The following is a 14,567-nucleotide window of genomic DNA, read 5'->3' as shown; positions in this document are numbered from 1 at the left end:
CTTATTTTAGATTTTTTTGTTTTTTCTTTGACCTGAGAGTTGCTTATGAGTGTGTGTGTGTTTGTGTATGTGTGTGTGTGTGTGAGTGTGTGTGTGTGTGTTTAACAAACAGAATTTTTTCTATATTTATTGTTAAATCCTAGATGTACTGTAAGGTCAAAGAGAGCAGATAATATGACATTTACTTTTTGGAGCTTATTGAGCTTTTTTTTATAGACTAGCATATAATCAGTGTTTGTAAGCATTCCATGAGTGTTTAAAAAGAATTATATTTTTATTTATGTAACACCAAGCTTGTTAATTTTGTTACTTAAATACTACATTTATATATGGACACATACATACATGTGTATATCTGTAGATGCATTTATGTATATGGGTATATTTTTGTATGTACATACATATGTGCGCACACACACACACATTCTCGAAGAGACATACCAAAGGCTCCCTCCATGTTTGTGGCTTTCTTGAATCCACTTTTCATTTTTGGCCCTTTTTTGCTTTGTATATTTTGGTGCAATGTTGCTTTATGCTTAGAAGTTAGTAATCATTAGATCTTCTCAATCCACTGTGCCTTTCATTAATATCAATCACTCCTCTTTGCCTTGTTCAATGTTTTCTGCCTTAAATTCTGCTTTACATAACTACTGCTGCTCAACCCCTCCAATATTACGGTGTAGTGGCAGTACTCATAGGGGGGCTGCTGGAAGGATATGCCACGTTGTCCATGCACATCGCCAGAGAGACTAAAGTGTGGCCCTGCAGCAAGCCAGTCAGCTGGGCCACACCCCACAGCCAGTCCTGTTTTCTCATCCCTGGCCAGGTGGCTTGTCCCGAATTCCCCCTGGGGTGATGCCATGAGGCCATGCTGAGGCCCCGCACTGGCCTATCACAGCAATGTTTTCATATCACATGTTATTTTCTTATTAAGCACCCTCAGCGGAAATCTCTGTCTAGCCTTAGTTCTTTGTACCAAGGACTGTTGCTTTTTCGACTTCTTCTTTTGTTCTTTAATTTATGATTTGGGGTGTGTGTATGTGTATACATGGACAGATAGATAAACAAATAGACACACAGCTAAGTGAATAAATGAAAAACTGAATTCAGACAGTGTTCTCCTGGATATGGCACCTTAGACCTATTAAACTGCAGTGGTTGGTAAAAAACACAAGTATTCATTCATCCCTTTCATGTCCTGTTATTTTCCAGCTGGGTTACAGGTAATAACCCTTGTTGCTGGAGAGTGTATGAACTAGAAATGCTAAAATCTTGCCAGCATTCATTTTGGTTGTTGCTCAGATGTTTGATTTAAAGTTGAGCAGTCTATGTGAAAAGTTAGTAGTCAGGATTGGAAATGAAGTCCAAATCATACCGCATTTTTCCATGTCACCCTATACCTTCTAGCACAGCAGTTCTGTTTTGTGCCATTTTCTTCTGATTCATGGTGAACACCTACCATCATTAAATATCTTGCTTAATTTTAGGCATCTATCTTCTGGATTTAATCTACATTGATTCTGCATATCCTGCCTCAGGCAGCATCATGGAAAACGAACAAAGATCCAATCAGATGAACAATATTCTTCGAATAATTGCGGATTTACAAGTTTCCTGCAGCTACGGTTAGTACCCCTGGTTGTTGGAATTGTGAAATCTTACATCACCGAAATTTGGGTCCAGCACCTTATCAGTGAGAAAGCTCTAGAAACCAGGTAGTCCCCACAAAGCTCTTCATTTTGATATCTTGAGTATCAAACACGTTCTGGATCCTTTATAAGCATGTTTGATCTTCAGAGACTATGCAAACTAGATGTTACCATCTCTGTATCACAGATGAGGAAACTGAGGCTGAAAACAGTGTAGTCACTTGTCTAAGGTCACACGTCCAATGAGTGGCAGAGCCCAGGTCCTTCATTCATGAAGAGCTTTGTGGGCAGCTCCTGGGTGGCTCTCCTCCGAGCAGGTTCAGGTACTTGGGCTCCTCTATCTTGTGGCTCTGCCATGTCCCATGGCCCCGAGTCCTCCACTGACCTCTACATCCAGCTGGCAGATGCAGAAGGAGAGAGAATCATACCAGAGTGGGATTTATGGACCAGACTTGCACGTGGTGCTCAGCACTTCTGCCAAGGGAGGCCAGGAATGCAACGGAGCTGCGGGCCTAGAGGGAACAGGGAAATGACTTGATCAACAACTGGCCAGGCTCTGCCACACGTGTGACCAGATCCAAAGGGTGACCGTGATGGTGGGCGTCTGAGATGGTTGGAGGAGGTGTTGTTGGCAATGCCGATGGGCCGTCCACGTGGACGTTGGGGGATGGGGCTTGACTGTGAGCCGGGTGCCCTGGTTCTCCAGGAATGGGCCTGAGTGACCAGGGCGCCAGGCGGCAGAAGTCAGCAGAGAAGAGGGGGAGGGTGGCCGAGCTGCAGGAGTGTGCCTCCTTGGAGCAGGTTTTCACAGGACGGGGGCGAGTAAAAGTCTGGAAGCAGCAAAGTGGGACAAGGAAGAGACCAACACCACCTCCAGTACGTAGGGTGGGAGAAACCAACAGCCTCCATGTGGTAAGGCCACTGCAGGGGGGCCCACACAGGCAAAAGGTCTGCTCATGAGTGCCGCCCCTACAAGTGTCCGCACTTCCAGACCAGCTCTCCTTCTGCCCAGAGGAACAGGGAGGGGACTGTGTTCCCAGTGCCCTTTCCACTCAAGGACCTCGACACTGGTCCTGCTGGCCAGCAGAGCAATTACATACACAGCTTTGGGGTCAGACAGATGTGGGTTCACGTCTTGGCTCCGCCTCCTGAAAAGTCACTTTGTCCTAAGTCTGAACTTTTCTCATAGTAAAGATGGGGACGTGACTGTGTAGAGCCTTTAGCCCACCCCAGCATTTCATTAGGGCTCAGGAAATGCTCACTCTTACTACCACCTGCCCCAGCATTTCATTAGGGCTCAGGAAATGCTCACTCTTACTACCAGTATGTTCCCCTGCCCCTTCCCCGTCGTCAGCTCCGTGAAGCAGGGGTCATTATCCCCATTCCAGAGACGAGAACACCGAGGCCGTAGAGAAAGAGAATGACCTGCTGAGAATCTCACAGTTACGAGGCAGAGCCATCAGGGGCTCCTCGTGGCACCCGGCTACACCCCTCCCAACCCCGGGAAAGTGGGAGCCCTTCCCTATCCTCTCTCCGCTCCTCTCCACAGCATCCTCCACTGCCTCAACCTCTCTCCTTAACTGGTCTGTCCCACCCTGTGGGGAACGAATGGCAGAGGGGGTTTATGGCCCCCTCAGAAAGAGTGCAGTGACTGTGACGGTCTGGGGAGTGCACCTGACGTCAGTCACCCTGGGACAGAGAGACAGTGCAGTGTGGCTGAGGCCGCAGGTGACCCGGGGTCAAAACTTCTCAGCAATGTGACCTGGCAAGTTGCCATGGCTTCCTCCTGTGTGCAGTTGACATCTTACTCCCCGAAATGAGGCAGGTGCAAAGGTTGAGGCAGATGGCTTCTAGAAATCACCGGGTGCAGAGCCTGGCACGGCACAGGTGCTCAAGCGTCTAGGCCCTTCCCTTTCCTCTCAGGGTGCAGCAGCTCCAGCCCATGGGCCAGACTCTCAGGCTGTGCCAGGATCTGGGTTGGGCCTGCACACCAGGCTGGATGGGGTTCATTCTTTCTTGCATTCTTGTCACATGAGGTTGGGCAAAGCGTGGGAGGCTTGGCCAGTTACTCCAGTGGAGACCTGTTTTAGGGCACACACACCTCGCTGGAGGCCATCTTTCCCCCAAGACCCATCTTTCCCCAGCCAAGGAACTGTGGTGACCTCAGGGTGTGGTGTCTGTGGCCCCGCCATCTGGGGGGCACTTCCTGAGGGACCCCTCTGGGCCCAGCACAGGCCCGGCCTAAGGGATCATCAGCAACTGTTGAAAGACTGAATATATATCTCAGTCCCTAAGGAGCTTCTCATGGGGGCCCTGGGGATGGGGAGAGACTGAAGCCTCTGGGTTTTGTCCTCCTCCTCCAGACCACCTCACAACCCTGCCCCACGTGCAGAAGTACCTGAAGTCCGTGCGCTACATTGAAGAGCTCCAGAAGTTTGTGGAAGACGACAACTACAAGTAAGTGCCCCTGGCCCCCTGCAGGGCTTGCGGGAGGTCACTGCAGCAGCACTGGCACCTCCCCCCCAGCACGTGTGCATAAGGTGACCTCTGACCCCACAGAGCCCGCAGCAGGGCTGCTGAGCGTCTCCTCCCACCTGCCCCAGCCCCACAGGCGCCACCGGACCAAGGAGGGTGTTCCGTCAACTTCTCAGCGTGGCTTTTTCTAGTGCGGAGCGTGAGTGAATTTGGGCTCCACGGTTGTGTGTGGTGCAGGCTTAGTGCTCCAGGTTCTCAGGACTGACTCCCCCCACTCGGCGCCGAGCGGAAGGACAGCTTTCTAGCCACATCTCCAGGCTGCCAAACAGAGTTCTCTGAGAGCCTGTTTCAGGCACGAGGCAACTCCCTGGGGCCCCAGCTTGCTGTTGGACTCTTGCCATCTGGCGCTGGCTGAGGCCCCGTCTCCATCCCATGCCGCCCGTATGGAATAGGCCCAGTTCCCATGAAGACCCCTGTGGGCCCTTTGGCCTCATCTTCCACTCACCTGCTCTGGCTTTCAGTTCTTTCTGCATTTGTGGCAGCTGGGAATTTATCCAACATATCTATGTATTTAGAGGGAGAAAGAAGTTTTTTCACGTTGGGTCTGTCTGCCGTATTGATTGGATGTCTTCTTGGCTCACTTTGAGCTTGAGGTCAGCTAAGAGCCTCAGGACTTTTCATATGGCCTGATATATGATGGAGGCAAGTCTCAGCCGTCTTGTAACTGATCATTTTCCCCCCTAAACGTCAACTTTACATGTATTCTTTTAAATCTCATCTTACTGGTTGCTTCCAGTAAACCATGCATGATCCCTTTGAAGCCTGCTATCCAATATATTTTTAAATCTCTTCCAGTTTTGTGTCTAAAAATTTGATCAACTTGATGATTTGGTCTTTGTCAAAGTCACTGGAAACTGTAGAGAACTGTGGCCACTAGAGACACCCCAGGTTACCCCTTTTCACTCACCAAGACCTTGGGAATGGCTGTTCAAGGTTTTTCACCTGCCCCCTCTGCAGGAGTGGATCTCAGCCCTGGCTGTGGATCAGAGACACCTAGGAAGCCTTCTAGCCATCCAGGTGTGTGGGGGTGGGGGGCAGGGTCTGGAAATTTGTATTTTTTTCAAAGCTCCCCACATGGTTCTAATGATTGGCTATCTTTAGGAACATAAACATAATGTCTTCAGTTGTTATTGTACAATGTATTGTTAAAATGGAATATAATAAATTTTGATCTGTTACATAATCATAACAGCAATAAATAAAGGCCAGAGATTACCATTAAAATTACGTTTGCCACAAATTGCTCATTTTTACTTACAAAGCATTTGCTGTTCCTGAAAAGAGTACCCCGGAGTGGGAAATTATTCCCACTTAGGATCTGGGGTAATACTTTCCATTCATGTGCCAATAATGCGGTTAAGGAGACAGTAGTTTTTCATTAACACTAATATCCTTTAAGGAGAAAAATGGTCTATAAATACTTCTGGCCGTGAGATAATCCTTGGACAAGCTGCAGATTGTGAGTAATAACGCCTTCCATTCTGAAGGATGTTGAACACCCCCAGCACCTAATGCCTGGATTTCACAAAGGCCCTTTGTTGTGCTCCAAGTGGACAAACTCAGGGAGGAAGGCTGCATTCTCGCCCCGTGCCCAGAACACTGAGGGGGTCCCTTCCCAGGAAGACCCTGGCTCTGAGTGACACGGGACGCACAGGGCTTGTGACTCTGCTTGAGCATCCCACACTCCCTGGCCCAACTCACCCCCCCGAGACTTGGTCTCCACCCCAGAGGACACAGGCTTACCTCTTACCTTAATGACGTTGCCCCGACCTGCTTTGGAGACGTTGGGCCAAGGAGCCCAACCAGTGCTTTGTTTTCCTCAGCCTTTAGTCTATTTTATTTTATTTAAGAAAAATTACCCAAATTCCTACCACTTAGAAAGCCTGACTGTTGGCATCAAGTGAACATTATTTTGGACATTTTTCTATGCATAGAAAGTATATATATATATATATATATATATATATATATATATATATATATATATGTATGTATATATATATATGGAGAAAGATGGATAGATGGATGGATGCAAGAATAGAATTTATTAAAATTGGATTATACCACACTTGCTATTTTTAATTAAAAGTATTTACTTTAATTTAACCAGAAAAAGGAACTGAAATAAAACATAAGGAATTGCTGCTCTACAAATAAATATTTCTCCACCACAAGAGATATTATTTCCTAAAAGGGCCTTCTAAGATTAACAAAAGAGGTCAGGAAAAACATGAAGTGGTTGGAGTGCCTAAGTTCTGTTTTAACTAGATTTCCATGGTGAGCAGGGTCCGTTGACTCTGGCCATGAAAGATAAGATCGTTAGCAAGCTCCCCCCTCCTTCACCTCTACTGCACCATCTTCCAAATCCTTGTGAGTTATCTTCTTATTTCTACGTCATCCAAGTTTATAACATACACATCATGTTCAGGAATCATAATTCCTACTATTTTGTGTTTTGAAACATTTTCGATTCTTACCACCTGTCACTTCTCCATTCCTGGAGTCTTTATTTTAAATCAATCCCTTATTTAGCCGGGTTTCGTCATGAAGTAGGTTTACGAAAGCCCTACACTTTCGAAAGAGTCCTCCAATCTCTTTCATGAAAGCATTTGCATCTGACTTGCTGGGCTCCTTTGCTTCCCTCCCTCAAGACACGCAGAGCCTGCGCCACTGCCTTCTGGCGCTTGATGCCGCTGTAGACGAATCTCACGCCAGTCTGGTTTTTCCCTCTTATAAGCAACTTGTTTTGTCTACCTGGTGGGTGAAGAATTCCTTGAGGTTCAAAAGCTTTACAAGAGGAATGCCTCGGAGTGGAGGGTTCTGTACCAGGTTTCCCTGGAACAGGGTATGCTCTTTGTTCATTACAGAGGAATTCTTTTGGTTTCTATCTTTGACTACTTCTGTGCCACTTCTTGGCTTTTCTCTTTCCAGCGTTCCAGGAATCCATATGTTGGATGCTCTGCCTTCCAAATCCATCAGCTTCTTTCTAATGGCTATAATCTCCATCTTCTTCATCAACAGTCACTGGGATGGTCTGTTTCTACTCTGGTATTCCTCTGGTCCTCTCTTGTTTCAGTCCTTGATTTGTTCCCCTAGGTTTCCAATCTCCCCTTTCATCTTACCCGTTTGTGTTCTCATCTCATTTTTCAGGTTTTGTTTTATTCAGCCCGAGTTCTAAAGGACGTGGGGGATTTCCTCGTGTTCCTTGGGGCTGCCTTCTGGGCTGGGCAATCTGGATAATGCTCTCTTCTTTCCTCTTTCTCGCTTTCCTGAGAGGACGTTTGCTAGTTTGCCACACCGTTTCTTTTCATCTTGCTTCCACGTGAGAGGCTTCATCTGGATATTCCACGGCTCTCGTGAAGGGAGGCGACGTCTGACCCTGCTCCCCTGTGTGAGAGGGGCTGGTTTGCCTCCTGCTGTGCTGTGAGGCCCAGGGCTTCTCAGTCTCTGCCCTCTCGTGCAGCCGGCGGGGGGACGCAGGGCTCAGGCTCCATGGAGGCAGGGAGCAAGCGGTCTGTTTTAGAGACAGCGGCTCTATTTTTTTTTTTTTCATTTATTTATTTATGGCTGTGTTGGGTCTTCGTTTCTGTGTGAGGGCTTTCTCTAGTTGCGGCAAGCGGGGGCCACTCTTCATCGCAGTGCGCAGGCCTCTCACTATCACGGCCTCTCTTCTTGCGGAGCACAGGCTCCAGACGCACAGGCTCAGTGATTGTGGCTCACGGGCCCAGTTGCTCCGCGGCATGTGGGATCTTGCCAGACCAGGGCTCGAACCTGTGTCCCCTGCATTGACAGGCAGATTCTCAACCACTGCGCCGCCAGGGAAGCCCCCGAGACAGCGGCTCTATTGAAAGGCCTACAGCAGGGTTTCCTCCACCTAGTTTCGGGCTGTATCCCATTCCAGAAAAGGATACCCTCAGGTTTCGAATCATCCCCCCGCCACTGCCATGGAGCCTTCGTTTCCATCAGAGTATTCCCTACACTATCCACCTGGCCCATCCGTTTCTCTCCAGAATCTGCAGCCAGTCAGAAGAGGGAAAGGAAAGGACTCTCGCTCAGACCCACCGAGAAGTCTCAGAGGGCAGGATAGGAGCCGCACCGTGTTAGGATTTGGTTAGACTGCAGGATCCACTTTTTCTTTTCTTGGCTACAAGTTTCTGAAGTTCATGGCTTCAGTTTATACCCCCTCCCTTGCTGAGTAGCAGCTGGTGAGTTCTTTTACTCCTGAGCCTTTATAATTGTTTGTTCGTTTTGTTGGGTGAGAGAGAAGTCTCGCAGCCGGCTTCACTCTTGTCATTTTCACCCAGAAGTTCTTAATCGATGCTTTTAAAAAATAGTAATAACCATTGTGTCATGCCTCTCTGGAGGCATCTGAGAGAGAGTGCAATCTAATGATTAAATGCCCTGGTTTGGGGTTTGGGGTCAGACAGCCCTGGTCCCCTGCTCGGCCACCTGTTAGCCCTGTGAATCTTGGGGAAGCTGCTTGACTTCGATGCTCCTCAGTTTCTTCCTCTACAAGACGGGGATGGTGTTCCTAGTTCATAGCGTTGTCTTGAGAATGAACACATCTGTGCCCAGCAGATGATGGGCCATGATTACACTGTTCACTGTGTCTTCCTTAACCATTATTTTTTGGTCATGGAAATCCCCTGGGGACCTTGGAAGGAAGTGGCTGTGATCTGGAGTAGACCTCAGAGTATTCCTGGGTTCTGTGACTGTAATAGCCCTTAACAGCAGTCCAGCTTCTCAGTTCCAAGCGTGCACATGTTACCTTCCACTCCCCACCCCCTGACACACCAGAGCCCATCTAATCTTTTGAAAATCTTTGTTTTCAGACTGTCGCTCAGAATTGAACCAGGAAGCAGCTCCCCGAGACTAGTCTCTTCCAAGGAAGATCTTGCAGGTATCGTAGCTACCTCGAGTGGGGGCAGACTCTCCAGTAGCCCTAACATGGCTGACAGGGTTGGCCTTTCCTGTGGAGCCAAAGGCCAGAGTCCAGTTTGCAGGCTGGCAGACTCAGCGTCCCTGCTCACAGCCTGCCCAGGCTTCTGATCACATGTGGCCCCTGTGGGGCACCTCTGGGCTGGGGCTCCCTGGAAGAGCCTGAGACCTAAGACAGGCAAGGTCGAACCCCAAGCCGGGAGCATGCACAGGGTAGAGAAAACCCCAGCACCTTCTCCCGGTCACCTGGACCCTTGTCATTGGGCCTACCGCCAGGCTTGGGTTGACAAGCCCCGGAAGGGTGCACGGGATGCCTGGGGTATTTCCCACCACACACAGACGGCTCGCCTTCCTCGGGCATCAGTTTTATTGACATATTGACAGTGTTCCCTAGAGATTAGGGGCCCAGGCTTTGAAGTCAAATCCAAGCTGTGACGTTTCCAGCTTTGTCACTTTACCTCTCTGATCCTCGCTGGCCTCATCCACAGGATGGAGGTGATACTAGCTCTCACCTTGCAGGGCTGTGCCACCCGGGCAGGGTCACACTTTAAAGCCCTCCGCCCACGTGTGCACGCGGTGTTAGCTGCTTCAGAGTCATGTCTGTGACGGTTTCCTTTTATCCATATTCCAGCCAACTCTCGTCACTGGGACTGAGCTCTGCTGCTGCCTGGGGAGGGACCAGATTGGGGGCGGGGGTCTGATTGTATTTCCTCCTCCTGGTTTGAGCTTGGGTGACACCAACCTGGGTTCTAGGCCACTGCAGTCTTGGACAAGCCACTTCATGCCCTCTGGGCCTCAGTTTCCTTACCCATAAGATGGGGAATAATAAGTCATCCATCCCAGAGTCGCTGGAATGTCAAAATTGAAATGATATTCAGAAGGCACGCAGCGTAGAGTCTGACAGGCAGTGAGTGTTTGGTGAGGGGGTGGCTGTCGCAGGCTGCTGACCGGTGTCGTGCCACCTCCAGCCTGTCGATGTCTCAAGCCACTCTTTCTCCTTTCTGGAGCCAGGCCAGTGCAGCAGTGCTGCTGGGCCCAGGACCGCAGAGCCACAAGAGGTGGGGTATGCAGCCTCCCACTAGCGCCCCCAAACAAGGCCTCTGCCCTGAGGGTTTTCTCTAGGCTCCTTGCCTTTCCCAGCCTCTCCTGGCTCCATTGTGCAGGTTGGACCCTGCCCCTAGTCCCCCCTCAGGGGGAGGGCGGGTCCCACAGTAACTTAGCAGAGGGAGACGCTGGTTGATCCACACAGCCTTGGGAGTGCTGCTGTCCACACCTCAAGAGACAGAGTGCTGGCCTGAGCTTGATTTTCACAGGGTTCCATGTGCCTAACATGAAAATATCTTCTGCAGTCTCCTCCCACACATCCGCTGCCTTCCACACGTAGCAGATGACCCACCAGCAGAGGTGACCAGAAGGGAAGCTCCTGGCACTGGTCTTTCTCTGCCTTCTCAGCTCTGCCCCTGTTCTAGAACCTTCCCCCGCTCAGTCGGCCGTGTTCCTTCCGGACGCTCAGCTACACCTGACCTTGGGTAGGGGGTGGACGGGGGGCAGGGATTTCACCAGAGGGGTGTAGGAAGTAGCAGTAGGATTCTAAAGCAATCGTTTCGGGCCACAGAAGGAACAGTAGGAAATGCTAACCACTCAAGACTATTTCTTCAGGAGAGAATGCCAGAATTCTGGAGCCGGAGAGTGGGCTCAAATACAAAGTGTTCTGCCCTTCTGAGTCTCCTCCAAATCAGTTTGAATAAGAGGCCTCTGCACCCTATCTGGTTAATACACCTTAACAGGATGACCACATACGTCTCTGGCCTTCCCCAGGTGCCAACAAGTGCCCACCACCACACTTTCTACCCTCCAGACATGCTGGAAGATTCATCTCCCAGTGCCCCAGGTTGGAGACAGGAGCCAGACGCAGAAAACTAACACTGCTAGTTGGGGGTCTCCGGGACTGGACCACTCATTGAGCCCGGGGCCGGAAAGGAGGAGTTGCTTTCATTTTTGACCCCTGCCTGTGCTGGAAACCAGTACTGGAGCTGGGATCCAGCTGCCGGTCCAGCCTCCTCAAGGTTCAGCCGGACTCTCCTTCCATCCCATCCCCCATCACCTCCACCTGCTCCGTTGTGTATTAGCCATGTGAAACCAGAAGCCAGCAAGTTAACTAACCTCAAGCATCAGTCAGAAACTCCTGGCAGGAAACAGAATTGCCCCCGGATGACTCACAGGAAGAAACTTAATGAAGGTGAAATGGCAGTAGGAATAAATACTTCAGACAAAGGATAGCGAGGCCCCCAGCGCCTCTAGGCTGAAGGACCTGGTGGGGAAAAATATTACCGACTCTGGCAAGCTCTGAGTCGCAGAGGACAGTCAGCTTGGCAGGAGCTGTGGTAGCGGAGGGTGAAGCAGGAAGGAGGGGGGAGAAAAAAATGCCCTGACCTCTCTCTCCTCTGCTCTCCCGCCCCATCTGCTGCCGGAGCCTCCCATCGGCCAAACCCAATTGGAGGCCTGGGTGAGGGAGCCAAGAGATGCCTCTCGGGGGTCAGCCTCCCACGGGCACCAAGCAGGGCAAAGAATGCATCTGAAGGGTCAGACAGAACACCCCACATACCCGCCAAGCCTCAATTTCTCCATCTGTAAAGCGGGCATAATCATACCTCCCGCAGAGAGTTGTGCAAATTTATTGAGGTCATGTGTGTGTAAAACACTTAGCAAGTCCCTGACACATGGAACACCCTCATCAAGTGTAACTTTATTAGGATGATGGTATTATTGTCAATATTATGATTCTGCCTCTGTCACCTGAATCACTCCTCAGGTTTTAGCAAAATGTCATGGCCCCACGGAAGCCTTTCTTCCACCCAGCCCCCCGCCCCCCAGGTCAGGCCCCCTGTTACACTGGGGGCAAGGAGCACACCATGGCCCTAACGCAGCCCACCCTGGTTTGTATCGGAGCACAGCCACACGCGGCCGTGGGCACGTTGGCGGCTCGCTCGCTACGACAGCAGAGCTGAGGTTGGGACAGAGACCCCACGGCCTGCAAAGCCTAAAACATTCACTACCTGGCCTTTTCCAGAGTTTGCCAACCTTGCGTTATACCCTCTTGCAGCTTCTTTGTCCCTCTGTGTCTGCTTTCCCCACCAGCCTGGGGTTCCCAGATCCCGGCACCTGGGGCGCTTGGTCTCTGGGCTCCTGGCGAGGCCCTGTGGGCACCTGGTTCCCGGGCTGCCTGCTGACTCCACGTTCCTCCCAGAAAAGTGCTGAGGCCGGCGTTTCCACACAGTGTGGCCAGCAGACCCCGGGGCCCAGGAGCGTCTGCACTGACTTTTCAAATCCCTGGCTCCAGCCTGGAAACAGGATGTTAAGGTTTTCATTGATCACCAGAGGGCCCGGGAGCGTCTGGAAGGCTTCAGACGCACTCTGTGGTCCCGGCTTCCCACCCTCAGACGACAGAGGGGACCCGCGGGGTCCCGTGGGGGGCGGGACCAGAGGGCAGCTCCAGGGAGGCCTTCTGCGTCTGGCAGTTAGACTGGGCTGCGTGACAGGAGCCCGACCAGATCCGGGGACAGGAATGTGCCTCTTGCAGGCCCAGGAGTGGGAGGAACGCAGCCTCCCTCGGCTCCTCGGGATGGGGGCTGGGGCTACAGCTCTGGACTCTTTCCAGCCAGCAGGCACCCCACACCTGCCGAGTAGAGTCCCCAAGAGGCATCTCTTCACTCGAGGCTTCACGTGCCAGGGCCGACGGTGAGCCGGGCCCCAGCGGAACCTGGCGAAGACCTGCCCTCCTGGGCTCCATTCACCCCTCAGTGGGGGAGGCAGGCATCTGAAGGTGTGAGGGGACGGGGGGGCACAGGAGCCCCAGGAGGCCAGCAGGAGCTCCCTGACCCCTCTCTGCAGCTGCGCCCGTTTGCCCCGCCAGCTCGCTGGCTCCGCAGGGAAAATGCTGGCCCTGCATCAGGAGCAGCCCTGGGCTTGGGTCTCCGGGGCCTCAGTTGGTGTCGAGGTGGTCCCCAAGCTGCAGCTGCGTCCTCCGTCACTGCGATGCTCCTGCACCCCACTCTCCACCCCTGGGGAGCAGCTGTGCCAGCAGCTCTGCACCGACAGATGGACAGACTGTGAGAAAGGAAGTGGAGAAACCTTCTCAGTTTCTGGTCTGGGGAGAAAAAAGGCCAGGAATGCCACGTCTTCCATTCCCCCCCGCCATATGTAATGTTTAGTTTATATAAATGAACTAATATTTTCCTGGAGAGCAAAAATCATAAAGAACGTTGACCCCAAGAGAGGGCAAACGATGTTTGTGTGTGCCTTGGAACCGGTGAAGACATTTCCAGATCTCGGGAGCCCCACCTCCACGTGGCTGAACCAACTGACAGGTTTTCTCTGAAGATTCCTTGGCAGCAAAGCAAGTCCATGGAAAATCTCACCCTGGGCGGCAAGTTTCCTTCAGGACTGCTCTCCGACACACCTTTCCATCTTCCTTGTTCTATGGCCCAGCGGGTAAAAGCCCCGCTTTGGAGTCAGGTGGACCTGAGTGCAAGGTCTGGCTCCTGTACTTCCTAGCTCTGGGACCTTGGGCAATTGGCGTAGTCCCGCTGAGCCTCGGTTTTCTTACTGGTGAAATGGGAATAGGAATAAATACTTCATGTAGGCTTACTTCACAGGGCTGAGGCTGGGCCGGAAAAGCCCTTAGATAGTGCCTGGCACGCGCTTACCACTCAGGAATGTTAGCTCCTGGCCCTCGCAGGCAGGCTCTGATGCTGACTGGATGGAGGGACAGCGTGACACAGCCGACAGAGCACCGGATGGGGGGCCAGAGTGCCCTCACCTCAGCTCCAGCTCACCACTCACCAGCCGCGCCAGGTACCACGGCCGCATAACCTGCCAGCCCAGGACCTAGCAGCACAAAGCAACCAGTTTATTCTATGCATAGATTTGCAGGTCAGGAATCTGGACAGGAAACAGCCTGTCCAAATTCTGCTCCATGATATCTGGGGTCTCAGTTGGAAAGACTTGAAGGCTGAGAGGGACTTGGTGCTGGGGGCTGGAACCATCTGGACATGCGTGGTGCTGGCTGTTATCTGGGGCAGAACACGAACGTACATGTGGCCTCCCATGTGACCTGGGCTCCCCTGCCGCATGGCAGTCTCATAACTCTTGCATGGCATTGCTCCCCGAAAGCGGATGTCCCCAAAGCATCATGGCATCTGTGTGACCCACCTGGGAAGTCACATAGCCTTGCTTTTGCCACACCCTGTAGGTCAAGGCAGTCCACAAAGGCCTGCCAGGCCCAAGGAGAGGGCAGGTAGACCTCTCCAGTTGGTTCATGGTAGGGAAACAGGGGTGCAAAGATAATAATAATAATCGTAATAGTAGTGGCAGCTAACACGTACTGAGGGTATACTCTCTGCCAGGCACTGTTCTAAGCCCATCCCATGCACTCGCTTGGTGAGC

The 14,567-nt window shown here is 51.5% G+C and overlaps 1 protein-coding gene across 29 annotated transcripts in view; it reads left to right on the top strand.

The window, feature by feature from the left end:
* RALGPS1 (Ral GEF with PH domain and SH3 binding motif 1) overlaps positions 1-14,567 on the top strand; it is a 296,025-nt gene that overhangs the window by 240,050 nt on the left and 41,408 nt on the right. For all 29 annotated transcript variants that reach the window (XM_082470081.1, XM_082470080.1, XM_082470079.1 and 26 more), the window contains 3 exons: positions 1,488-1,625; positions 4,013-4,106; positions 9,017-9,084. In XM_082470081.1, coding sequence (XP_082326207.1) covers positions 1,488-1,625; positions 4,013-4,106; positions 9,017-9,084 — 300 coding nt within the window. The remainder of the gene's footprint in view (positions 1-1,487; positions 1,626-4,012; positions 4,107-9,016; positions 9,085-14,567) is intronic.

Source organism: Balaenoptera physalus (genome assembly GCF_965194825.1).
Source record: "Balaenoptera physalus genome assembly, chromosome: 7".
NCBI lineage: Eukaryota > Metazoa > Chordata > Mammalia > Artiodactyla > Balaenopteridae > Balaenoptera > Balaenoptera physalus.
This window is presented reverse-complemented; position numbering and strand designations above follow the sequence as displayed.